This window comes from Cydia pomonella, chromosome 17 (assembly GCF_033807575.1).
Source record: "Cydia pomonella isolate Wapato2018A chromosome 17, ilCydPomo1, whole genome shotgun sequence".
Classification (NCBI taxonomy): domain Eukaryota; kingdom Metazoa; phylum Arthropoda; class Insecta; order Lepidoptera; family Tortricidae; genus Cydia; species Cydia pomonella.
This window is the reverse complement of record NC_084719.1, coordinates 13,015,710-13,043,156: the sequence shown is the minus strand read 5'-3', so window position 1 is coordinate 13,043,156 and position 27,447 is coordinate 13,015,710. Positions and strand designations below refer to the sequence as shown.

General features: G+C 36.7%; 1 protein-coding gene across 14 annotated transcripts in view; it reads right to left on the bottom strand.

Moving 5' to 3' along the window:
• The window catches only part of LOC133526767 (casein kinase I), a 51,862-nt gene extending 31,795 nt beyond the window's left edge, over nt 1-20,067 (bottom strand). For 6 of the 14 annotated variants that reach the window (XM_061863492.1, XM_061863491.1, XM_061863494.1 and 3 more), the window contains exons 1-4: nt 19,963-20,067; nt 18,987-19,283; nt 13,134-13,190; nt 11,768-11,922 (exon numbers count right to left, since the gene is read on the bottom strand). In XM_061863492.1, the coding sequence (XP_061719476.1) occupies nt 11,768-11,922; nt 13,134-13,190; nt 18,987-19,048 (274 nt within the window). In that variant the 5' untranslated portion in view covers nt 19,049-19,283; nt 19,963-20,067. Of the gene's footprint in view, nt 1-11,767; nt 11,923-13,133; nt 13,191-16,445; nt 16,605-17,141; nt 17,259-18,986; nt 19,284-19,962 lie in introns of those variants that run through there. The other 8 variants (XM_061863493.1, XM_061863499.1, XM_061863502.1 and 5 more) reach the window with 5 other exon arrangements.
• Between the last annotated feature and the right edge of the window lie 7,380 nt (nt 20,068-27,447).

Genomic DNA, 27,447 nt, shown 5'->3' with positions numbered 1-27,447 from the left:
GCTGGGAAAGAAGTTTTATCCTCTTCAGACGCTTCAAGGGTCTATCAGGATATGGAAACCCTTAGACAATATTTTCTGACCTCTGGCAACACTACATGAAAGCACTCCAGTGTGAACGAAACCTATCATAATTGATGGGAACTTTAAACACTTTCATTCCACAAACGAACAAGTTATTTACGTCGCCGTGCCGTCTTGAATGCAATCAATACTAACTTGTAATTGCCTGTTATGCTACTATTCAGACTTCTATTGTTTCTATACTAGGTCGTCTATACGTAAACAGAAGCCGCAAAGGCTAACCTAGTACCTATAGAAACAAGGTTAAATAATTTCTGAGAATTTGTTTTCGATTTCAGTAGTCAACAATAACAATAAGTCCTTATAGTTTCGCCATGTCCTACTGTCCGTCCGTCCGCGGCTAGATTACAAGTACAAGGTTTTTAAGTGCTCATACATAGTTCCAATTTTATTACTTCAGAGTTCAAGCTGTTTGCTGTATAGGGCATTGGTTGTATTATCGACGCCAATTTAATAATAATTTAATGAAGGATTTACTTGAAGGCTAAAACGCTTCCAGTAGCGAAATGTTGTTTTGGATGATTCAACAGACCAAGAAAACAAATATAGGTTAGAAACAAACACAAATAAGAAACTATGCCTTAACAAGATGCAGATAGTTTTCCCCCATAGTATGGGGCTCATTATTTTTATTTATTAGATTTGCGCTTAAAGGTTTGCATATACAAGTTATTCTTTCTTTACAACCTATACATTGAAAATGTGTAGACATTTTCAAATTCTGGTCGCGTATAATGCCCTTTCAAAAATCTTTTAATACAGTTTGTCCCAAAAAGCAATACAGTTGCTAAGTAAAAATCATGACTCAATATCTCTTTCTGTCTAATTGATTTTGGATGGCTCAACCTGTTTAACTGGTAAGCAGAGCAGTACAGGAAGGACATTAGAAGAGTGATTCAAGTTAATGACAGATCTGCGACCGTCCTAAGTAAGTAATACGCCGACGTAAGCCGTGATACTTACAATTAGTTTTGTATTGCAACTGCTACACGAGGCGAAGGCTTATTAGAACTAGGAGCAGCATTTGAACCTATCTTATCATATTTTTGGTATGTCTGCATGATGATGAGTATTATGACGAACAATGAATCTTTATATGTCGTGTCAAATCGATTTCAATTAAAGATCAGATTTTTAGAGTTAGTTTGAATACCGCTCAAGTGTTCGAGTGACCTCGATATTCGTAACAACTGTACTTATGTGACGATCACAAATGACCTCCACTTAATGGAGCACATAAGAATTATAACTCTCGGTCACCATTCATTGGCGCGCGTTTTTAGGGGTGAACTTGGACTGATTTAACTGATTTAGTTTAATAATGGCGTAGGATGCAACTCAGTATAGCCCAAAACATAGTACTTTACAAGGGGAAACTTAATGTGTCTGTGTTGTCAACACATGGCCGTATACCAAATAATATATTCGCGTTGCATCTCTATATCACAAATGAAATATAACGTAGCCATATTTGCCCAAGTACTAGGTATGATCCAAGGGTGTTGCGAGAGTAATAAAGTATGTAAACAGCTTCGTCTTATATATAATTTTCGAGAAGGAAACATTCAATGACAGGACGTCAAAATTGCAGTTTTTGGCCTCGCATTCGGAATCCAAGACTGGGCTCACATTTGCCCTTAGCGGTAGTAATTACACCCTAGCACGTGCGTAAGTTAATGTTATTTTCAGTGACGCGCACTCTGATCCAATTCAGCGCACGCAGCCCTATAATCCGCGGCATCTGCCAAATGAAACCTTACTGCTTTGTAACTAGGCACATGTTTAGGTCACATTGAATTATTGACATCCTACTAATATTGTGAATGTCAAAGTTTGAGAGGATGTTTTAGTTTTTTCCTGAACAAGTGAACAGATTTAGATGCATGGCTTATGAAAGGATAATTATCAAAGTTTATTTTCCGTGATAATTAAGTTTAGAATAATCAATATGATACCTAAATTTTTTGAGGGAATTCCCCGTTCCCATAGATAAATATTTTAATGAAAATACTAAGAAAGTAAATATAGAAATTCTATACTAGTCATAATTTTACGATAATTATGGCGATAATCAACAAGGCGTACAATTATATATCTTGAATCGTGTTTAGAAGCATGCCACGGAAGGTATCGCTTGCGATAGCTTGTCTTTTTGCACTTCTCATAAATACTTGACTAACCCATTGATTAAAATATAACTATGTCCTTCCAAAACTCTGCTTCCTAGGCTATATTATCTCCAGCAATCCAGAAATGGTCCTCAAACTCCCAAGGGAGTTAAAAGGGGGAGTGAGTAGTGCGGTAGTAAGATTAACGAGTACTACGCGGAAAAAAGCTAATTGAGTAATAAAATGGCAGACGCATTGACATAGTTTTATATTAATAATGCTAATTCGCAGTTAATAGACTTCCAGAGCAGACGAAAGATTAAAATGGGTTAATATTCGCTCAGATTGCTGTGTTACCCATCTGGCATCGTAAAATGCAGCTGATTTACTTTTCTGATATGTTCTTCGCAAAATTAAATAAATAATGTGTTAAGGCGTCTAGGCTTTGATTCACGTTGGTTTGCCTGTTGTAAGGAATTTGACACTTAGTTCCACACGCTCTTGAAGGGAAAATAAATCTTAAATGAAATGAATAACTAAAAATTATCATTAAAAAATTACGGCAACGAATTCCAGTTAAATTGATGGGCCAAAACATCCTTGATTTGGATTTTGAAATGGTGACGCACGAGATATAAAAGCAGATGCAGTGATTTTGGTTCATATGATGATGATTTGTAAGCAATATTTAATACCTTGACTACACGTATACAAATACGAGAGTTCTCGCCCTGTGACGGTATACCCTGTAATAAATTTTATATGCCGGTCACATTGTTCTTACACTACTTAAAGCTCGGATACGCAAAGATACAAAATGTAACGTGACGTAGAAAATCGCGTGACTTAGCTCGACAATTCGACATGTCTGGCAACATCACACGACATGTTCTATGGCTTCGCAATGCGTGGCCTTAAACTTAGTATGTGTTGTAAAATCAGGACGATCTAAAACTTCCTGTGTAATGTTTTGACTGTAGTCAGAGTCACATTCACATTAAACCAATAGATAAGTAGGATAGGTTCGTTAGGTTGCTTCAGATACCCGAAAGGCAAACTGTCCAGAAATAGGAGTACCTCCGTCGACTCAGGGAACGAGACAAAGATTTTCACGTTTCACGATATGCCTAGGAATTTCAAGATCTGCCTGATCTTACGATCGGCCGTCGACATACACTAACTGTCTCTATATGTAGGATAATTAGACTATAAGATACTGTTGTTCGCGACCTGTAAAAAAATATCCCTATTTGGAATAGTATTCCAGGGTGACAGACACTTTTAGCGCATCGTTTCATACTGTTGTTGCTGACTATATAATCATTAATCTACTGTATCTGACTGTACACCTAATCTAATGGAGTGAGAAAGTAATATACCCAACTTGTCAATAGCCGCCTCTCATTCTTGCATCACTTGAAGGCTGCAAGCAGGACCGTGAGTAGGTTTTGTTATAGTTATAAACAAAACAAAATAATAGCGCAGATTCGTCTGGACGCTTTTTATAGTTGAGCGGTATGATGCGGATACTTTGATTCGATATTTCATTTAAAATAATAACAAGACACCCGTTGCTGATTATAACATTCCAAGATGTCGTCTATCTCCTACCTGGCGCATCGAATTCGGCTATTCGTTTCAACTTCCAGATGTCTGCAGTTTTGCGTAGTGTAGGCTTTTAGAGATTCTGCAGTGAATTTGCAGTTTTTAAACATTAACTTTCAGACAAGTTTCACAGAAACTATTTTAGACAAGTCAATATCATTGCACCATTAGGGCTAGCGAAGGCAACGTAAATTAATTCCCGATTAATAAAGCTCCAACAAAGTATCCGCTACAAAGTAATTGCGAAAATCGAAATATCGTTAAACGCTTCTCTATCGCTCTTAAATATTCAAACGATAGAGAGGAAAATAGACGAATAAACGAACGAAGCGGTCCGCGGTAGGCCCTCGGAATAACGTCATCTAAGGTCGGAACATTAACGATTTTTCACGGTTATTGGGAAATTAGGCGCCGCGGACTGATAAAGGTCAAGTACGATTGTCTTGCCTTTTCTTTGATAAACTACACTGCTAATGCTTTTTGTTGAATCGGCAATCCTCGTCTATCTTCAACTTACAGGTGTTGCTACAAAGAGACTTCACTATGAAATTTCATTTAACATAACAATTGCTAAACAGCAAAACCTAAAATATACTCTCACTTTTCATATTATCTCTTTTAGAACCATTGCTGTTATATGAGTATCACAAATATTTTTGTTAATACCTAAGGAGCCGATTTTCCAATAAAAACAGCTCGCAAACAATCACCTTTGGAACAAAAATCCCAAAACAAAATCATAAAATGTCACATGATAACCACAATTGTTTTTATGTTGCCACGAAAAAGGCTTAGCTTTTTAACCAAACTCGAGCTTTTGAATCGACGCAAAAAAAAGTCGGAAAACTCAGACAAGTTATTTCTATTAAAACTTCTTGACCAATCAAAATATCGACACCTGTTTGTGCCTGCTTGCTCGCCGACCTAGCCTAGTTCTGTTAATGTCGACAAATTATAAAAATCCAGTTAGCAATTTCCGATAGACGGAACCGGGAGAGGTAATTAAAAGTTGGCGACATCGGCAGCGGAATATTTTGCCTGTTGAAAACAAGCGACGAATAATAATAACTGAACAATTTCTGATTTCTGACAAACTTGCGTTCCTCTGGCATGAAGGTCTATTTTGTATGGCGCTTTAACCTCTGCTTATATAAAGCCATGAACAAGGTGAAAAAAAACAGTGTCACATAAATTAAATATTTACAATTGTATGAACCTTATAAGAGCATATTTCGTCAACAGCATTTAGTTCTCGGACAAGTATGTACTTCTGCTAAAAACCCTTCAAACTTAGGGTATCTTTCACTTTCAGTAACACGGTTAGATTTGACTGCCATATTACAACAAGTAGGATTGGTAAAACATGTTCAGTAGCAATCTTGTCAGTCTAATTCACATGATTTATATATCAAATTACGATCCAGCTTTTGCGTTATGCAAGATTCAAGCATGTCAAAAAAGACTAAATAAGTCCCCGTAAAAACTCTTGTTACCTACTAAATGTTCTAATTTTTTATGTCAATTGTAGAATTCGCTAAATGATTAATGAAATTCCTTTTCAATTAGCTGACCAAGTGCGGGTTTAAATCCAGCAAGCTGTACCCTTTTTCATTACTTACACAATCAAATTGTTGCACATTGTTGAGATAAATACTCACCTACACTTTGTACCTAAGATGGACTACTTACCTACCTAATACATATTTGTACCTATGAACTGCTGTAAAAAGTAATGAAATAAACGTATTTGTATTTGATATAAATGTATGTATGTATGTATGTATATACTTTATTGTACATAGAAATAAAAACACGAAAAACACAAAAACAAATAGACACACGAAATAAATAGGGGCAAAATCACCTTGAACAAGGAACATGTTATTCAACTTTTTTTTTCAAATATTATATAGAATTCTGCAAACAGCGTACAGCAAATTATTTTAAATTATATTAAGTAATTCAGCATTAAATAAGCATATCCATGAATAATAAGGGATGACAGGACCTATGAACCGATTAAGTACTGAAAACTCAACGATGAAGCCTCAGTTAGGAACCAATTCTGTTCAATGACCGAAACAAATTTCAATTCACGATAGTTCATAACGCGTGATAAATTAATATGCACTCGATGAGTGTACTTCCTGGGTGATAAGCTATATATGTAAAGTAGGTTTATTCTGTAGCATGCAGGTGAAAATGCATTACGTTGCGAATGCGTTACATACCGACCAAGAGCTATACCAAGAGTACGTCCGTTTAGGGTTATACATACATACCTTTCAAATTATGTACGTAACTAACAAAACGACTAAACGATGAACTATTAACCTGACTGCCGTCCTGTATGCACGGCCCCTCTGTTTTACACTTGTACAATTTAGGTTTAGATAGGTATAAGGAATCTGCTTTTTTTTATGGTAGAGGAGGCAAACGAGCAGACGGATCACCTGATGGTAAGCGATTACCGCCTCCCATGGACAACTTCAACACCCGCGGGGTTGTAAATGCGTTGCCGGCCTTTAAGATGGGAGTACGCTCTTTTCTTGAAGGTTTGAAGCTCGTATCGTTCCGGAAATACCGCAGGCGACAGTTCATTCCACAGTTTAGCTGTGCGAGGCAGAAAGTTCCTGGAGAAACGTACAGTTGAGAACTGCCAACCATCTAAGTGGTGAGGATGGAAATGTTGTCTGCTGTACTTTTTCGGCGTGATTATTTGATTAATATTTATAATACCAAATACAACTTGAAAGATAGACGAACAAACTCAAAGGGCCTTATTGTCAACGGAACACTAAAAACGACTCTATGCGTAAAAGTATATGCGTTAGTGAATCCACGAAAACCTATGCACTCCAATGTCATATGGTTATCATCAATTAAATACGACTATACGAAGGCGCAAAACTCAATCAAAACTTTTACTGCACATTTCGCATAAATACGAAATCTAATTGGCTTAAAAGTGCCCAGCTTAACCCTCTTCGATGCAGATAAGTTATTCACAAATGATTTATGCTATGCCTTGTATAATTAGGTCTCGAAGATTATGCCTACTCGAGGGTCAGACGTATAATGTCTTCCGTATGGACGTAACGAAGTGGATGGCAAGCGGCGTGAATATCAACCCAGGCCCGACCGAATCAGCTGAAGCTGAAACCATAGGAGCATCCGCTCTTTGGAAATCAGTAGGTACTCGAGGCGGGAAAAGATTACGCCGCCGGCGAAGCTTAGATTATCACTTTTCAAGCTCGAAAAGTTTGTCTTTATGGATGAGTTTTCATGCTCGAGTCAAGTTCATTAAAAAAAATCTGATCTGACCAGATCTTCAGACCTCAGAACGAGTACTAAGTGTCGGTGGCAACTGTTTGCAATCGTAACGGTAGTTGGTTGACATTTACTTGTATGGAAATTATTTTAGAGTATTTTATGGGATGACAGCTGCAGGCGCCATATTTAACGTTAATTGTATCGTAGAATTTGCGTGCTGCAAACAAGTCTCGGTCAAGTATAATCCTTTAGGGAACACCATTTTAATTTGTTCCTAGCTGCACGGAGCCAGCCAGGTGCATCCCTGGCAGTGACATAACGGCCAAGAGCCAGGCTGCAGCGAACCGATTGATATGATTGGATTGGACGAAACAAGAACAAGAGGAAGACACGAATGCTAGTTTGATTTGACTGAAAAAAAATACAATATACAATTGAATCCAAGCCCTATTTAAAGCTTCTGTGCAACTAGTAGTAGTAAAAAATAATTTTCATCTGCAGAACAAAATAGCATAAGACCTATTACGTATTTAAGATATTTCACGAAGCCGCAAGACTTTGAAATAAGTTTCAGCTAACTTTGAATCGAGGGGAAAATAAGTAATGATTCAAAAATGTATATACCTATGCGTTATGCAATGAATGATCGGTTTCTCAAATTCTGTCTGAGCAATTTATAAAACAAGTGCTTTAGTTATAGTTATAGACTATGTTCTAGTCTAGAGCCGTAGGTCTAGGCGACATAGCAATCGCTTCAACTACGCAAATTGTAGATAATTTTGGAAGTTCGCTTTTATCTCCATTTCTTTATAGAAAGGTGAATGGGCAGTAGATTAGTTCCGGCTGAGCTTGGATTAATCGGGATTAGTTCCCACTGAGCTTGCAGCGTGTTTAGTTAAATATCGTAGAGTGTTTAGTGGAATCTAAAAGTAGACATCAAAATGTTACGTCACTTTTATGCGGCAAACAGCATTAGGTCGGTGTAAAGTTACCATCTACTCGACGCGGCAGTACGGGTTAGGCGGTTATCACACTGATGCGCTAATATGATAACAGCCCGATTGTGGCTCTACATAAGAGCAAAGTAACTAATACTTTTAATAAGATCGATATTGTTTTACCGTTATAGTATACATAGATAATTATTTCGTAAGCTATAATTTTTATAAAATAAAAATTCGTTTAATTCAGACCAGGTGATCCATATTTTTGTTAGTAGAACTAGAATAACTTACACCATATATTAAAACTTACATAAAAACACTTAAACTTTAAAACTAACTAATTCACTGCGAGCAGAAAGCAGCAAGTGACAAAAAGGTGGGTTATTTCGTCCTGCCTATCACCGCCTCTACCCAGTCCTCAGGAGGCTGTTGCTACTGCCACGCGCTTCAGCAGAGACGCTAGTCTTTTACGCCTAATGGCATAAGTCATCCATTCGCGCCTCTGCAAACATGCCCGAGGCACTACAGTGCTTCGGCAGTTTCAACAGTATCCTCAGGATGTTATTGTACTGAACTCTCAGTGAATTATAGGCCCTCTGTGTAAATGTTGCCCACAGACTGCACGTGTAAAAGTTTGACAATATGCCCTGAAGAGCGTTAACTTTACTTGCAAATCTGCGGGAAACCATATTGCCCCTTACTGCCATAGCCCTCCTCTCACGCTCCAGATCCACATCATCTTTCAAGTCTCCCCACCACTTTGAGGGTTATAAAGACAAAGAATTATTGATTTCATTAAGACGCTAGACGTAAAAAAAAATGTTAGACCTTTGAAATCCCTGCACTAGCCCGACCGCTCGGCAATAAAAATAATATATTCTGCACACGTCTGTCAGCGCCTTTAGGTAGTTAGAGACAGGTATTTCCCAACACACAAAGGGAGCAATAATCTTAACGTTCCTGGGCCCATTCCAACAATTCGGCAGGCATAATTAAACGAAATAAACACCAAATTACTCAGTTGGAAGCATTGTTTATTTTAGAATTATGACTTGTAACTAGCTAACAAGTTTTATTTTAATTCGTATTTCAAGCCGTGTGTTCTTGTTATATTCAAATTCATTGTTTCACGGACCAAACGCATCAGGCGGGTGAACCAATACGAATGAAATCTCAGATAACGCATCGGTAATTTGATAATTTTTGGTTTTTAATATAAGGTAATTTTAAAGCTGAAAATTATTTAGCCTTACAATTGTTGATTTTCATTTATGTAATCGATATCTGCCCCAACCGCTTAATTTAACAATTTAAATTTAAGCGCCAAACAGCAACGGCCGTGTTGGTGATGTCATCGAAATGAATCCGTCATTGATCGTGGTTATGTTGAACTGTCACGAGTTCAACGTATTGTTGTAACTTCAGGTTAAAAATAATATAGTCGTAGTATAAAAAATAACAATTTTAATGAGTATGTAGATTGGTCGTCAACTATAATTTTTTTTACACACATAGGTAGTAAAATACCTCATTGGAATGTTGTGATTCTTCATATCAAGTACTAACTAAGAATAAACTCACTTTGATTCAGCTTAAATGTTCTCTATGTCAGCCTGAAGTAGAGAATACAATCTAGATAAGTATTAAGACTGAATGTATTACGAAATGTAAACAAACAATTATGGAAACGTCACATTTCAATTCGAAAGTATGGGTCGTGTGAAGAAGGCAAAAGAATTAATGCAACAAATTGCATTCAGAGATGATTTTAAAAGACAAAACCAGTCAAGTGTGAGCCGATTTTGCAATATTATTTTTCTACTATAAAATAATATGTTACAATCATTGTATTAATATTATTTGGCATTGATGTGACCTAGGTTTTACAGGGCTTCCGAATATTGTAAGGAATCTTTCTAATTGATTTTAGCTAGATTTAGGGCACGCGTAATGGGCTTAACTAAACAATTGACAGGACAGGACAGGTATGACATTTTAATGTCAATTAGATTACGATATCACTTTAATTATTGGCGATTACCATCAATAATATGATGGATTAAGCAGCGTCCAGAAAAGTGCGGGAGTTATGCAAATAACTAGTGTCAATGCGAGAGCAGTAGCCGCAACCGCATGGCTGATAAGAGAATGTGATGCCCGCGGTGACGAAGGTGGCAATTCAGCGCGCTGGTGTCTTTTCTTGCCTAGTGTGAAGAAGGTTAAACCATGCTTCATCGTGTGCAACAACAAATGATATTCCAATCAGTGTTCCATCCCCATATAAAGTAACCAAGGAAGGGAGCCCTAAGTCAGAGCATGGCCTTGCGTTTTTTCACACAGCGTACAACTTAACTTGCAAGATATCATTATAGACACACAAACACAGAAACGAGTTGAATTAATAAAATATTGAAAGAATAAGATACATATCGTAAAATTATTCAGGCCTTTTCTTCTGTTAATATTTGGGTAAACCGCTCAACGCTGGTAGGCATTTAAATTAGAATCGTCTGACGAAGATGACTCATCGGCGGTCCGAACGGCATTTATCGATAACGTACAACGACGGTTAACTTTTGATATTCAATACGAGTGATCGAAGGCACTTATAATTCCAGGAAGATAGGTATCTAGACCATTCTAGTTTTCGGTGTAAAATAGCACGAGCAAAAAATCTCAGGCAGGCCGTATGCTAGTTTGCCACCGACGTAGTATAAAAAAAAATATTACCAATTTACATATCAGCAAAAAATGTACTGATCCTATTTTTACCAACGTCATATACAAGTTTACATACAGGCTCTTTTTATGACTACATAGTTTTCTGTTGTACCAATAAAAATGACTTAGATTTATTTATAATACTATTTATTTACGAAAATGATGCTCGTATGAGATTTCAGGCAGGTATGAATTACGACTGTTACGACTACGAGACAATAATATGTATTATCTGCACTTCACTGACCATTGGCATAGACTCACATAAACATAATAAACCTAATCACTTTTCAAGAACTTAACACCTAACATTATAACATTTATAGACTAATTGGAATTACAGATTGGGATGAAAATGAAGTATAAAATAGCGTAATAGAGCAACGGACTGGCTTTCAATCACTAATGATATCGTTAATTTGTTGTATTATTAATGCAGTTGCCACCAAGCCACCTGCGCGCGAACAGTTCGCGGTTTAGTGGCCAATGCACTTATGACTCATTCTGACCGAAACCTAGATCTCATTTCGCCTTTTTGCAAGGAAACTATGTTATTGTGTGAATCAGGAAACCAACTCGCAGGGGTATCTAGCCACTGAAAACTCGGTCATCGTGTCACCCCTAATTGATGCAGTGGACCTGAAAGTATCTCCTCGAAGATTTGCATATTAACCAGTGGCAGTCTAGCAGTACGCAGAGCTCTCCAATTTATAGTCCAAGTGCGCCGACCGCCACAAAAGCTTTGATCCTGGATTGTTTCCAATCATGTATGACAGCGTACAAGATCACTTCGTTATGTTTTATGTTATCCCATTAGGTTTGCAAGCGGGGACCGGATTAGGTGAACGAAGTAGTACCTACCTAGGGTAACTACCGCATAATTAAACCTTGGGTTTCCAGATACCACAGAATAGATGGACGTCGTCCGATGAGCTCCAGGTAAACTACACCTTTTGCTTCGTCACGTCGTCATCCATCAGACGTATGACTTAGACTTAGACTCTACCTAAGCCTCAGGGTTGAGAGCAGACTCACCCAGCCGGAGCTCCCCAAAGTTCCCGCAGCCGATCTTCTTGCCGACGCGAAAGTTGGGCCCGACCATCAACACGCCCGACGACGAGGTGACGGAGTGCCGCGACGGATGCATCGCGCTGCTGCCCACGCCGCGCCCGCCCACCGCGCCGGTAGCGCTGCAGTGTGAAAGATACTTTAACACGATGAGTTAAGGTGCTGGGTTGGATGGCAACTCTCATGCATGAAGGGTTGGATGGCAACTCTCATGCATGAAGGGCTGGATTCCTTGATCCAAGATTCCTAAGAGCCTGAGATTGGCTGCATAATTCGTGACGTGACGTTAAGCTGTCAACGATTGTGTTTTGTTAGACAGAGTAGTCGTTACTTTAGTCTTTTTCTTTCCACAAATCCAGCCATGGTGACTTGTACGAGATATGAGTTACCATAACCACTACCTATCTATCCACCTATCTACATTTAAAGGCAATAAAAATAGCTTGCATAGTATGGCCTTGTTTACCGTATCCCGCATGATAAATATTTAATAATACATCATAGGTACGTCATGTTGTCACACCGCATGATAGTAAGAGACAAATGCTACATATTGTCATGCTCGTTACATGCGACCATAACATAATACACCCAATGGAATGCATTTTATTTATACATATAATGCATATAAGATTATACATACCTACATTTAAAACACTCAACATATAAAATTGATCAAAAATATAAAATACTCAAAATTGGTGTTAAATTAAAATATAATAGAACAAAACTCAAACATTATAAACCATATTTATGCGAAATCAAAACGTGCAAAATATCAATCAATCAAGAACAAAACAGCAACCTGGCCTTACACTAGACCTTACACTGTTGCAATAAGGTTTATTTTACAAATGGGTAGTTAATTAAATATCAATGGCAATTCATTTGAATAAATAATGAACAATATGTTAGATAACAAGCTAGGGATTCATAAATGTAAAAAGTGCCGGATTAACCAATAAGCAAAGTAAGCACTCGGGGCACAATGTTCAGAGGGCACCAAAATTTGAAGAATCAATCAATTTGATGGATGAATCTGGGGGAAGAAGGGACACCATGGCATAGAGATGCTTAGTGCATAATCCCCCTTATTCATAAAACTTAGCAACCTCTTACAAGCCTCTGTTTAAATGTTGTCTCTTTCTAGCAAATAGAAAAGTCAAAACGATAGGTAGCGACAATTATCATTGGTTTGTAAGAATTGACAAACATTTATGAATAACATTAATATTTTATAATCCGGCACTGGATGTAGAGGCTAATCTCTCACCTTAGCCTTTTTCTAAAATGTATTGCAATGAAATAGGATCCAAGGGTGGAACACGCTTACCCAAAAGAAGATTGTTCACTATTTATTGTTGAAGAGTCACAACTAGTCTCGCAGTTCCTAATAGAGATAGAATATAGTATAAGCATAAGGATATTTATTAAATATATGAATTTATCATAATAAAATAAAATTCATTTTAAGATACATACAATGAAAATCTAAAACATGCTGATTTCTGTCATAATTCTACTTAAAATTTGTTTAATATGCTGAAATTTATAGAAAAATTAGACTTATAAATAGGTATTAAATTTTGTAATTATCGTCCAAAAGCCTTTGTTTCTCTTCTGATTATAATTAGTAATCTTATATACTTGCAGTTTTTGAAATTTTGATCAAGGAATAATGTTATCCACATGATGGTATTGATGGTGTGAGGATTGATAGATTGAGTGGTATGAAAATTTCTTAGAATTCATTAGTAGTCAAAAATATTAATTCCACAAGTGGTTATGATAATGTCACACAACTAATATTCAAGGACCAAATGATGTAAACCTCAGGGAATATTATTTAAAAAAATTAAAGGTTATGCATTTGTATTATAACAATCAATTTATAGCCATTTGTATATTTTGTATTACTTTTCAATGTAATCCATAACTAGGAAATCACAGAAACTAATATCCATATTTTTCACATATATAAATGCCCTTTAAAGAATTCAAAGCCAGGACCACTAACATTGCTGCAACGAGTATTTGGTAATTTCACGCAATTTCGTAATTTCAAATAAAAAATAATAGTAGCAATATAAAAGAATTTGCTAGTTACAATGAAAGAAATACAGAACACAGTTTGTTAGCTGAGTTGGAGCATGAGCATCCATTTAAAAAGGAAGAGAACATTCTGCTATTATGGAAGACAAGTAATAAATCCTTGGAGGATTTAACAACTAGAGTATCTAGAGCCACCTTTAAGCGCTTACTTAAGCTCCGTCGAAAACCTCGGCCAATAGTCATATCACATATGTACTGTATGGACTGACATTTATCTGACATTGGTTATTTGTACATTACATACAAATAGCCACACATTTGACGTGCCCCTCCGCAAAAATTGGCAGACTATTTAGTACAGAAAATTACAGACAAGGCGTCTCCAGTTGTTAAATCCTCCAAGAATAAAATGCATATAAGGGAAGTTTGTTGGTTACTAATCATTTGTTTATCAATTAAAGCAAAGAAGCGCTGGTGGCCTAGCGGTAAGAGCGTGCGACTTGCAATCCGGAGGTCGCGGGTTCAAACCGCGGCTCGTACCAATGAGTTTTTCGGAACTTATGTACGAAATATCATTTGATATTTACCAGCCGCTTTTCGGTGAAGGAAAACAACCCGGACTAATCCCAACAAGGCCTAGTTTACCCTCTGGGTTGGAAGAGCAGATGGCAGTCGCTTTCGTAAAAATTGGTGCCTACGCCAAATCTTGGGATTAGTTGTCAAAATGCCAGGACAACGCGAGGAAGAAGAAGAGATCAATTAAAGCAATTAATTGTTTGACAAATCACATGGAAGCTGAAGTACCTAGAATAGTAGAACTGGTACAACTGCAGGTGTGCTCAGACTCTGACATTCATCAAAGATAATAATGCAATGTTTTGGACATAGAATTACAGCTTTAACTTGACATTCAACTATAAAAATTAAAAGGGAATCATAATTAATCTAAAATAGGATAACTTCACTGACACTATGGGCAACAAAGAATAGATGATAAACATACAATATCAACACTAATTAACAATTACTCGAAAGGTATTTGTTAACGGCACCAATAATGGGATATTTAAGAGAAAAAGTGGAGTATTTTTGATATTTCCCATACACCTGTAAAATTTCTACCAGCTTATGCATTAAAAGTTGAATATCCTATTCGTCCTTTACGTTTTCAATGTATGTAATGAAAACTACTGCAATTGGTTTCATTATTATTAATAAATTAAAACTATGGTTATTTGCTCCAGTTGTGGGATGTATGGCACCATTAATTTTCAAACTAACAAATCGTCAGGTGACAAGCAAAACTAATTACTAAAAAATAATTAAACAAAAATCAACCTATTGTAGTAGTAATATGGTTTATTATGGCTATGAACTTGTGGTGGTAATTAGTGAGTTTTGCTTGTAACCTGATGAAATATCAATGAAAAATTAAACTTAAGCAGCTCTTTGGTTCTTGTTTATGGTCAAATATTACCAGTATCTTAAAACCGATTGTAAATACTTGTTTTACAGGATTTGGCGATACGTAAAAATATTTAATATTTAAATGTTACCAGTATTTTAAAACCGATTGTAAATACTTATTTTACAGGATTTGGCTATACCATCGCATTACTGGTGCCAGTCCCATCATATGTTCACTATATCTACAGCAACTGAATTGTCATACAGAAGGAAAAGTCAAACTAAAAAGATGGCATCTTATTTTGATTATGGGACAAATGCAATTTGGTAATATGTCAATGTGACAGTAGGTCAGTATGACTCGTGTCAGTGAGACAACATTTTTGATGCTCTCCTTCAGGTCACACTATTTATTGTATAGCACACTCCACTATAGATGAAACTTAGTGACACTACTAACCCTAAGTAACATTGATTAGGTAAAGACTTACCTGGAACCTCAGTTCTGAATAGGATATTATATGGGATAGTTAACATTGCTTTGTATGGAAACCATAGACAATGCATCAAATTTTGAGCATTCACTTGTTACTTTTAGGTTATTTTTAAATTAACCTGGCTGTGTTGTCTTTCCATGTTGTGTAATTCTTTCAATATTAAATTCTAAATAGCTTCTTGTACTAGTGCATTTTAACTTTACTCTCTGATTGCTAGTAAAATAGAGAAATATAGTAGGTAGGTACCTAACAACCACAACCATGTTTAGGTTTATTATCATTCTATCCAAATTAACATTAGTAACTATGCTTTTTAATATACTCCAAAACACACTTCAGTTATCAAGGGTTGCCTCTAGATAAAATAATACATAGATAATTTTTAAATATCTGTCTACTTGGCTTCATTTGTTGCTGACTGTACAATGAGTAAATATTCATTTTATATGCATTTTAAATAGTATTTAAAATGTTATTAGCCACACATTAAGGAAAGAGAACTATGTAATTAACATTATTAACAGCTCAGACTTTGTAACCTATTTGAATGTGTGAATTCACCAATAATCTGATTTGAGTAAGCAGATAATTCAGATATTTCAGATATTACACCTATTCAACAATTATCTACTACATACATTTATTTCTGATAACAAAACAACCTAAAAATACTCTGATAACACACTTACCTGTTTAAAGCAATCCAAAACATAACCATATTGCCTAATTTATGGAAATAACACTATTGAAGTTTTAAGTGACTGAGTTTAAATTACAGCAGCCTATGTCATACACAAGCAACAAGAATAATAATACTTTTTTAATATTTATTGCAACCATATTGTGAACATATTACTCACAGCAAATCTACAAACTATGGTCAGTGTTGCCACAGCCAGGCTCAATGTTATTGTTTAAAAAAAAAAGTATTTTATTAGGGGTCAATAGTTTCCAAAATATGATGCATACGGTGCCATGACTGTTTATCCACTAGTAGTGAATCATACTAGGCAACCGTTACTGGCATTGAGACAAAAAGTGAAAGTAATGCACTACAAACTATGAAAAGCAGGGAGCGAAACTATCTAGCCTTGCAGAGTAAATTGCAAGATGCACATTGCTTTAGTTTAAGCCTTTACGTTTTTGTAGTCTGTTATTTGTATTGCCAGCAAACAGAATCAGTCACACATTCAAGGATGATAAATTCAACTGGTCAGCGGTATCATAATTTATGTTCAATAGGTTTGCATTTGAATCTATGATTTCTAAATGTTTTTACCACCAAAGCAATTCACATAAGAGTTAGAGATATATTTAATATGATAAATAATTGTTCGAGTCATGCTAGAAGAGAAAGTCAATAACTGTAACAACTATTAACTTACTATTTTCTATGCATTCTTGTATTTTAAACACACCCACAAAAATGTTTTAAAATACATTTTTGATGGTAAAGTATTTATCACTGCATGATAACTTGTCAATTTGGCATACAATAACAGACTAGATTTCACACTTTTTTTATTAGAAATTTAAGTGTTGAGGTAAAAAAAAATTAAACACATAAAAAGTATGTACTCTAAAAGAGCCTAAAATATCATTAAGTCCTTTAAAGATATCTATGAATAGTGTATGAATGAGTAAAAACCATGAATAAGTGTATGGACATGAATTGTAACTATAGCACATGATAACTGGTGTTTTTATTAACTTAGCCTTATCAAGTTAGCATGATATAAGATGTTTACTGTCTTTAGAAACAATAATAATGCATAGACTATATTTATTTACTTTTAATCATTATATTTGAAGTATACTTTTGACTGCAGATTTATTGGAAGTTTAATTTTTAATCTAATTTTATTAAGATTAAGGTTTTAGTTCTAGTCACTTAAGCACATTTTGAAATTTTGAAAATTTACTACAGAGCTTCAGTTGAACAATGGGAATGAGAACAATTTAACATTGAGAATAAGTTTGATGCTATGTCCTAATGACTCATCATTATCTAATGTAGGTGAAAGTTCCCAAACAATACACACTCATACTGTAACTAACTGCACTCAGAGTTTATGAACATTGAAGCCAGTTATGGTAACCCAATTAAGGAGACACACCTGACTAGTAATTAATCATAACTTCTCAAACTTGTTAGTGCTACTAGTTTTTCCTTTGTCATTTTAGATGAGGTATTGGTTGGTTACAAATAGGAATTTCCAAATGAAATACAGTTGCAGTATTTACTTGTTAATTCAAAGACAATATATACACTAGGTGATTCTGACAAAGTAAATAAGTAAGTGTAATTAATAGTTAATACACTTCAATTCAATAAATAAATATGATAAAGATAGCAGGCCATGAAGTAATGTAATTACTTTATATGTAAGAGAAGAAATTAATTTATGACCAGAATAATTGCATTGCATGTCTTTGTGATGAAACATGTAGTTCTTTTTATCAAATATGCTTGACCTTTTGTACCATGTTTTAGCATATAAAATTCTGATTCTGATTCTAATCATTACAGTAATAGCTATCATATTTTTAAACAACAAGTACTCTCTTTTATTGAAAGTCTTACTTAACATATTCACTGTTGACATTTTCGTAGTGCCATACTAATAGCCGATCCCAGCATTCACCCGCTTTGTAGAGGAAAGAGACTACAACAGAGAACCTGCTGAGCGGGTTCCTGGCACTCAACACATTAACAAGTAGTTTCTGCTATATTTTTCACTATAAATTAGTATCTACATAACATGTTATTTTGTATTTACAAGTTATAGGCTGTAGATGACAGCTGAGATAAGAAAAAGCTAGAGTAAGACCAATCTAATTCTGCATGGCATTTTCACTAATAAAGTGTGGTAATGTTAAATTTCAGACAATATGACTTTTATAATGACATTCACTACTCACTCACTTTTTGTTCAAATTGGTACAAAGTTAAACAGACTCTATGGTATGGTATGGTTTTAAACTAATTGCAGGAACACAGAGGCACCAGCTTGCCCAGAATGATGGATAATTAGTGTATGAGACCAGAAGCCAGACTACACAACTGTGCAACACTGTCCGTTTATGAAGGAATGTATGCTAACTTGGCATATCCTCATCTTAGCACTACTATCCTACTTGAGCCCAGGGTTTGCTCAACAACCTAATTTCGAAAAATGTATTCAGAGATATTTGAAGTACATATTAAACACAAAAAGAAGTAGGCTTACGTGGAAGTTCTTTTTTCGTCACTTTGACGTTCCTTCTCCTTGTTGCCTTCGCGCTTGTTCATAATACTAGATGTGTGCCAGCCCGGCCCCACACTGCTCACTCCCGGTGCACGGCTTCAGAAGCCGAGCAGCCCATGTCACCACACCCGTAGGGGCGTGCAGTCTCTCCCCATGCCACACTAACACCAACAACACTTCTTTTATGAAAACTTTTTAATATTATTTCCGTTTTTTGCAGTTCTACACTTCGACTAATAACACTTTTATACAATTTATCTCAAAATCATTGTTGTTACACTGCAATCACCAATTTTTTTTGATGTTTCGGCGACCGTTTATAGCGACGCGTGGAACCTAAACAAAATTAATAACGATTTAGCACTTTGAAGAGTTATTAATTAAAGCTAATCTTTATACCATTAGGGAACTAGAGAATAGACGACGAGGCGTGCCAATGTTATGCTCAATCAAGAGTAACAACAAGCTATGTGGGTGGTTGTTCGCACTTTTACCAACACCTCGACCTGCTTCTCTAAAATATCCGCTATTTACGAGCTATACACCACGCCACAAAACTGTTTGTCGATAATGAAGATAAAATAAATGAATGGAAAATGTAACAATTGACAGTTCCTATTATGTGGGAACTCAACCTTAGTAATAAATCGTCGGTCGGCTTGAAAGCAGTTTCGAATATACTGCAAGGTTTCTCGGTTATGGAAGTCACGGCACTCGCACAATAAGAACTTCAAAAGACTGAATCACAGGACTCGTGTTTTTAGTTTGCTTTTCGAAAGATTAGTCACAACGTCGCCGAAACATCAAGTGGACATTTGTCCTGATAAAAAAGTTTAGGTTTTGTAATGGCCACCAATGTTACACTAAATATTTTAATAATATAAATTACACAGGTCGTGTTACTAAAAGTTTTGTCTAAAGAGTGGAATGATTTTTTACGTTTTATTAGATGAATTACCTAACTATGATAAAATTTCTTATTTTAGAAAATATGAAAACTCAAAGAATTATCACTGTAAAATCGCCATTCGGCGCATGCGCAAACTTGAACAGTATAATGTTGCCGGCTAAAAAAATATTTTGTTAATAACCGATTTTCTCTTACCTATTTTACACATAAGTAATAACTAATGATTTCATTTCGTGTTAGTTTTAAAACCTTTCACCAAAATCATTCAATCTAAAAAATAGTACAAACTTGTATGGAAAAACGAGAACCAGTTGGTGATTATTGTGTACTGGCAACACCAAATACTCTAACGATGCGTTCTATGCTTATGCGTTCATAAAATTAAGAAAAAGTCTATATTGCTTATGCTTTTGATTTTTTTTTTTTAACAATGAGAATGAATAATATATTAATATGTTTTTAATTTTAAACTTATTAAAATTATACACCTGGTTTTTTATATTTACAATTCAAAGAAGTAGGAATGTTCACTTCAATGTTAATATACCTTTAAAAACAAATGAGCACCTCGCTTGTTATTAATAACCCTGCTATTTAATTTTGTCAGGCACCGAGGCACCTTTCAAAGTTATAGAAGTATGTACGCACATCGATCAGAAATAGTATGTACTTATCATATAAGCACGGAATATCACTATTATATATACAGGTTGTTATCATCTGCTATAGTTTACGGGGTGAATATACAGGTCATACTGAGCAACCTTTATTATGGGACCAACCCCGAAATCGCGAAATAAAATTGGCCTTTTCATACATTTTGGCTGTCTGACCTTTTCTATGGAAGAGTAAAATTTTTTTAGTAATTCGAGGTTGGTACCATACTAAAAGTTGCTCAGTGTGACCTGTATATTGACCCCGTAAATTATTGCAGGTGACTAAATAAACACTGTATATATTTATACTTTCAATTCACAAAAACGGGTGTATATAATTGCAAACCTCTCGCTCAAATATGGAGCCGCCCAAGTCACCCAACTGCCCAATTGGAAATTACCTCTATTTTACAAACAGACCTGTCAAACGCTTCGTTCTGTGATTTTACATCAAAGAAGGCATGGTAAAGCTCCTAGACCTCCCGAGCACGCACGCTGTTGGCTATGATGCACCTGCGTACCTTAACCTGTCAACACACTGAATCTTTGCATACTTACCTACTTATAAAAAGTCGGCAACGGTCTCATGACACAGCTGCAGTTACAAGCGTCCATAGCTTACCATCAGACGGGCCGTGGGGTAGGCAATAGGCACATAAAACAAAATAAGACCACGCATGAGTAGTGGGTGTTACTTGTTACTTGCTTTATTCAAGATACAGGGGCGTAGCTACCGCCGTATCTGCCGTATCAATTATACGGGGCCCCCGGGCCACGGGGGCCCCCAACGTACGTTTTTGTGAGAAATCTTTACCCTTCCTAAGGGCCCCCAAACAAATTTTTATACGGGGCCCCGCCAAGGCACGCTACGCCACTGTCAAGATAAGTATCAACCCACTAACAAAATATAGGTCAGAAGGGGGAACACCGTTGAGCGCATACCTATAAGTAGTTTTCGCATGAGAAAATTTGAATGGCGGGCACAAGGGTTGCATACAGCTATTGTGCATAAGTTAACACATGTCGTGCAACTCGCCTCGGCATTCGTCCCGCTCACCTTGAAAACGTTATTTTTATGTGGGGTGTTGCAAGTGTTTAATCATATACCTACCTATATATGCTAAATCTGGCTGCGTGAGACTTAAATTCTAATTATTATTGTGTTTGTTTACATGTTGGTCGGTGACTCAAAACGCAATGAAAACTTTAATTAAGTAAGAGTTTAAAAATTATCTAGTTAAAGTTATGTTTCGCTAGGTATATGTAGGTAGCACCTTGCAGATCAAAATTCAAAATAAATAAAAAATCTAAATTCAAAAATTAAGTAGGCCTCAAGGGCTCTTTTACAAGTCAGTACAACATTATAGTAACATCATATGACATGAAAAATACATAACAACATTTACCTATAAATACAACAGCCAATACCTGGGTAAACATTACATTATAATAATCTTAAAATAAATAATTATTACAATACAATAGAGATGTAAAAGGTCCCCAATGTCAGAGTACTAATACTAATAAGATTTGGAGGTGTAAAGTCTCTCGAAGTGTCAAAATAAAATTTATACTAAATAAATAAACCGCGTCTGGACTGTTAAGCTAGCAGTCTCATAAACTAATGCTATCGCAGACTTACCGAGACTTATCGAGAAGTTAACCTAGTGTGAAATATTGCGGTGAGATTTCATATTTGGCTGTGCGACTAGTTTTTTTTTTGTAGAAAATAAATAATTAAACTAGATGAGCACAGATATTTGTTCCTGACTTTCGCAAAATACACTGAATATATTATAATTAATGATCCGTTATAAATATTTAATTGTCTTTAAACTATTAAGTAATATACCTACTAGTAGTAAGGTTGCATTCTTACAACTTGTTGGATGACGGCAATTTTATTCGCAAACTTGAACTCTGCGCTTTGTCATCTCGGCTTTCACTTCCTTATTTTGCGGTTATAATTTGTTTTTGAGGCTTCTACAGACCTTGCAGCAAATGGCATACGATTTAGTATGCTAAGCTAAGCGACTTAGCTCTGACACGGTCCGTGAGAAGTTACCTAGTGTGAAATATTGCGGTGAGATTTCATATTTGGCTGTGCGACTAGTGTTTTTTTTTTTTTGTAGAAAATAAATAATTAAACTAGATGAGCACAGATATTTGTTCCTGAGTCATTGATGTTTTCTATGTATTTAAGTATTTGTATATATTATATATTTCGTTGACTGAGTACCTACCCACAACACAAGCCTTCTTGGCTTACCGCGACACTTAGTCAATTTGTGTAAGAATATCCCTATAATATATATTTTTTGTTATTTATAGTAACTGAGGTAGGAGTAGGTGCAGTCAAATTCATTTGTGACCCATTTGGTACCTTGTAGTAGTAGTAGCAGTAGTAGCAATCTGGAGGCCTCGGGCAATAAAGGAGTGGAGGCCCCCTGGCAAAAAAATGGTAAATTTTCCGAAGTCTCTATTGTGGGGGCCCCTCTTTTGTGGAGGCCCCGGGGCATTAGCCCCGGTTGCCCTCCCCTAAGTCCGGCCCTGAGTAGTAGTATCTAGTAGTAAAACACTTTATTGTGCATAAAGAAACATCATTTGTACAAAGCGAACTTATCCCTTTCAGGGATCTCTTCCAGTTAACCTTTGAGCAATTGAGGAAGAATTGGAGAACGGTAGACATCAAAACTGTACTAAAAGGCATAAAAGAAAATAATTTCCTAAAAGATAGGTAAACCTATAAATCCTATAACCTACAATATATAAATGGGATATGAAATAAAACAAATGTGTAAATCTAAATAGTCATATATAGTTATAATATTTAATACATTCTATACTATATAATACATATATACAAAACTATCTAACCTCACACATCTTTTTGATTAAGTTCCGTCCGAAAACCACAACTTTCTTAAATTCGCCTGCACAACATGAAAGTCGCTAGAGACCTCATACTATAGGGAGCGTGCATGAACTGTAGGAGGCAGCACAGGAGCTGTCAGATTTTTGGCGCGAAGCGTAAATGTGATGTTTATTGTTCCGATGTAGCCCACAAGATGGCAGAACCTACTATGCACAAGAAAACACTTGACGTGTAAATGTGCCTGTTTATGGTTCCGATTCAGACCACAAGATGGCAGACCCTCCAACGCGCACGGTCCCTATATTGTCACTGTGACACTGACAAGGTACGAAATGGGTCACAAATTAAATCTTTTGACTATACCTAGGGCCAGGGGTAATAGTAATTATTATTTTAATGCTAACTACTCGGTTTTCTTAACATACTAAATCGTATTTTTTTCCCCATGGAGGTAGTACATCATGCAGCTGTAGATTATTTACCTACTTTAATTACGGGATCGACAGTCAAATTCACTGATCTACCTAGGCTATTACTTATCCAATTATAATATTCATAGATTTGTGATAATATTATAATTTACCCATTATGCCAGTTTATTATTTCGGTTCTCATTGACCTATCACTACATACGGTTGTATGCGATAGTACCGTTAAAATAGGAGTATGACCATGTTTAAATGTTTGTGGTTCGAATACCGGTTTGGCATTCGAAATTTAAAATCTCGACTTCATTTGATATTGATTTGACTTTCCAGTGTATCTTGAGCGCTCGCGTAAGGCGGTTGAGTTGGTAAGGTAAAGAAGTTACTAAAAGATGGTTGTCGTTGAGATTTAAGATGGCGAAGACATCTCGACAATATTTTTTTTGTGTTTTGCTCATTAATGTTGTTTCAAGTGTAATATTGATAGCTAATTATGCAGTGAACTAACGTGGAAGTGTGCAGCTAATGAAAAACTAATCTAGAAACGCGTTTAACCATGTTTTAATTTAATCAACACCCGGCAATCCATCGTGGCTTTTAGTAAAGTCCAGCTATCTCTACTAAAAGCAACTACCGAACAACGTCATGCTCTACGAGCACAGTTAAAAGTAACTACCTAAAAACGACTTGACATTGGCAAAATCAAAATCATCATGGATTTGATGGAGGCCATATTTTAAAAGGAGAAGAAGTTACAAAAGAAGTTATGGGACTGAAACTATTTTTTAAACATACTATATGACTATAGGTATTTCGCTTATTTTCCTAACATTAAAAATTAGCTTTATGCCAGCCAGGCCTTCATCAAGTCCATAGCTGAGGGCCTACCGCGAACACCGAAGTTCGCAAATTGCGAGCATCTTTCTCTGGTCACTATAATTACGCCCTAATTGTAGTAAAAGAGAGAGATGCCCACAATTTTAGAACTTCGGTGTTCGCGGTAGACCCTCTTACCATAATAACTTAACTTCCTACCAACCGCCTCATTTAAACGGTCCTCATTTAGGGCCCCTTAGGTTCCGGTTCTTCTCTCACTCTCACTGAGCGTAAGCGAGATGGCTGTGCGTGCCCGGGTTCGCAGATATCATGTTTTTGATTTTGTTTTAAGTTTTAACAAAACCTAACTTGTCTTACGACCACGAACTCTGCTCACCTACCGCCTCGTTTTCGCGGCACAATGTTTCGGCCATCTTTCTACCACAGAACCAACAAGCAAAAGTTAGTCAAAATAAGAGTGGTGTTACCACACTACAAAATATAGATTGACTTTACTAGTGTTGATACATTCCGACTTTTACATGGCGTATTGCGCTGTGCGCGACAGACAGCGATGATGATGAGTCAGATCAACAACTGACCTGTGCGTGGCAGACCTTGTTGGGTTTTCACTGAACATTGTCTTGATAGACGTATTGTGGCTGCTGAAGGACTTTGAACCTGAGATACGAATGGGATATTCCGTTTGGCATTTAGTACAGATCGACTTCAGGCAATGCTCATGCGCACGATAACATTCTTACTGAACGCATTTGCAGTAGGTTACATAGAATTTGAACTATTTTTATTTATTACTCGAGAAATACAGAGTTTAAAATATATAGGTGTAAGCTCAATAAGGCTTGTGTTGCGGGTACTTAGATAGATAGACTTTATTCAAAATTGTCTGTTTCATACATTTTGGCTGTTTGATGTTGAATGGCATTTTCTATGGGAGAGTAAAAATATTTTTCGCGATTTCGGTATTGATCCCATAGTAAAAGTTGCTCAATATGACCTATATATTCATCCCGTAAATTATTGCAGGTGACTAAATAAACAACCTGTATAAAGTATAAATATTTATAAATACTATTACATACTTACTTACTTACTCCGTTGGCTCAGCGACCCAAAATGAGACTTGGCCTCCGACACAAGACAGCGCCACTTTTCTCGGTCCTGTGCGACCTCTCGCCAATTGTCGACTCGAAGCTCGCGCAGATCCGCCTCCACCATGTCGCTCCAGCGATACCTAGGGCGTCCGATAGGACGTCCTCCTGCTAGGCGACCCAGGTACGCTCTTTTTACGTTCCGATCTTCGTCCATTCTCTCAAGGTGGCCTAACCAACGGAGTCTGTGGGCTTTACTTTCTCCCATGATGTTAGGTTCAGCCACTAGGTCTTCAATCTCACGGTTCTTAAGGACTGTCCAACTTCCATCCGGTCTTCGTTTGGGGCCCAATATTTTACGGAGGATTTTCCTCTCGGCAACTAGCAGCATGTTTTCTTCCTTGAGTGTTAGTGTCCATGCTTCGCATCCGTAGGTTAGGATTGGGCGAATCACGGTCTTATAGATTCGGATCTTGGTGCGTCTGCTTAGAAGCTTGGACACTAACACCTTGTGAAGAGCTGCACTGCATCGCAATGTATTCTGGATCCTAATCTTTATGTCCTCGTCACGATTGTTGGTATCAGTAACGGTGCAGCCTAAGTATTTAAATTTGGACGCCTTTGTACACTATATCTCCTACATTTAGGTTTTGGGGTGGAACACGGGTATTTTTATAGCGTCGCATGTGGAGATACTCAGTCTTTTCGTGTGATATACTTAGGCCGACCTTTTTAGCTTCCGTTGTTAGAACACTGACGCACTGCCGCACCTCGTCTACAGAGGCTCCAAGTAGGGCTATGTCATCCGCGTAGCCTATCACCTTATGGCTTCCATTTAGCTCTAGTCCCCCTTCCAGTAACAAAACTTTTTTTAGGACGTACTCCAGAACCAAATTAAAAAGCATGGGTGACAGTGCGTCGCCCTGTTTCAGCCCCGTAATCACTGCGAATTCCTGTGTCAATTCTCCATCAACTTTGACCAACATTTTACTGTCCTTCGTGGCGACTTCAATCAAGCTTACCAGTTTTTGGGGAATCCTAAAGTATCTTAAAATGTTAAAAAGACTGTTCCGGTCAATACTGTCGTACGCTTTAGAAAAATCCACGAACACTGAGTGAATACTCTGAGCATACTCCCACTTTTTCTCCATCAACTGCTTCAGAAGAAAGATTTGGTCAACGGTGCTACGGTTTCGTCGAAAGCCGCACTGGTAGTCTCCTAAGATTTTATCCGCATACGGTTCCAATCTCCTGAGTAGCACGTATGACAAAACTTTGTACGCAGTCGGCAGCAAGGCAATTCCGCGGTAGTTCGTGCACTTCCTCTTACAACCCTTTTTATGGACGGGGCATAAAACTCCTATATTCCATTGCCCTGGTTGCTGTTCTCCATCCCAGATTTCGCGCAGGAGTACATACAATTGGCTCTGTATTGCGCTCCCACCATATTTCCACACTTCTGATGGAAGGCCATCTACCCCTGGAGCCTTATTGTTTTTTAAGGACATCACTGCCGTACGGATTTCTTCAAATGTAAGAGGTTCTGTTTCTTCCTCGTTACAGCTGGCAGTGCATGGAACTGATTCGCCTAGTGCGGGGCAGTTAAGGAGCTGCTGAAAGTAGTCATGCCACATTTTTTTGATCTCGTC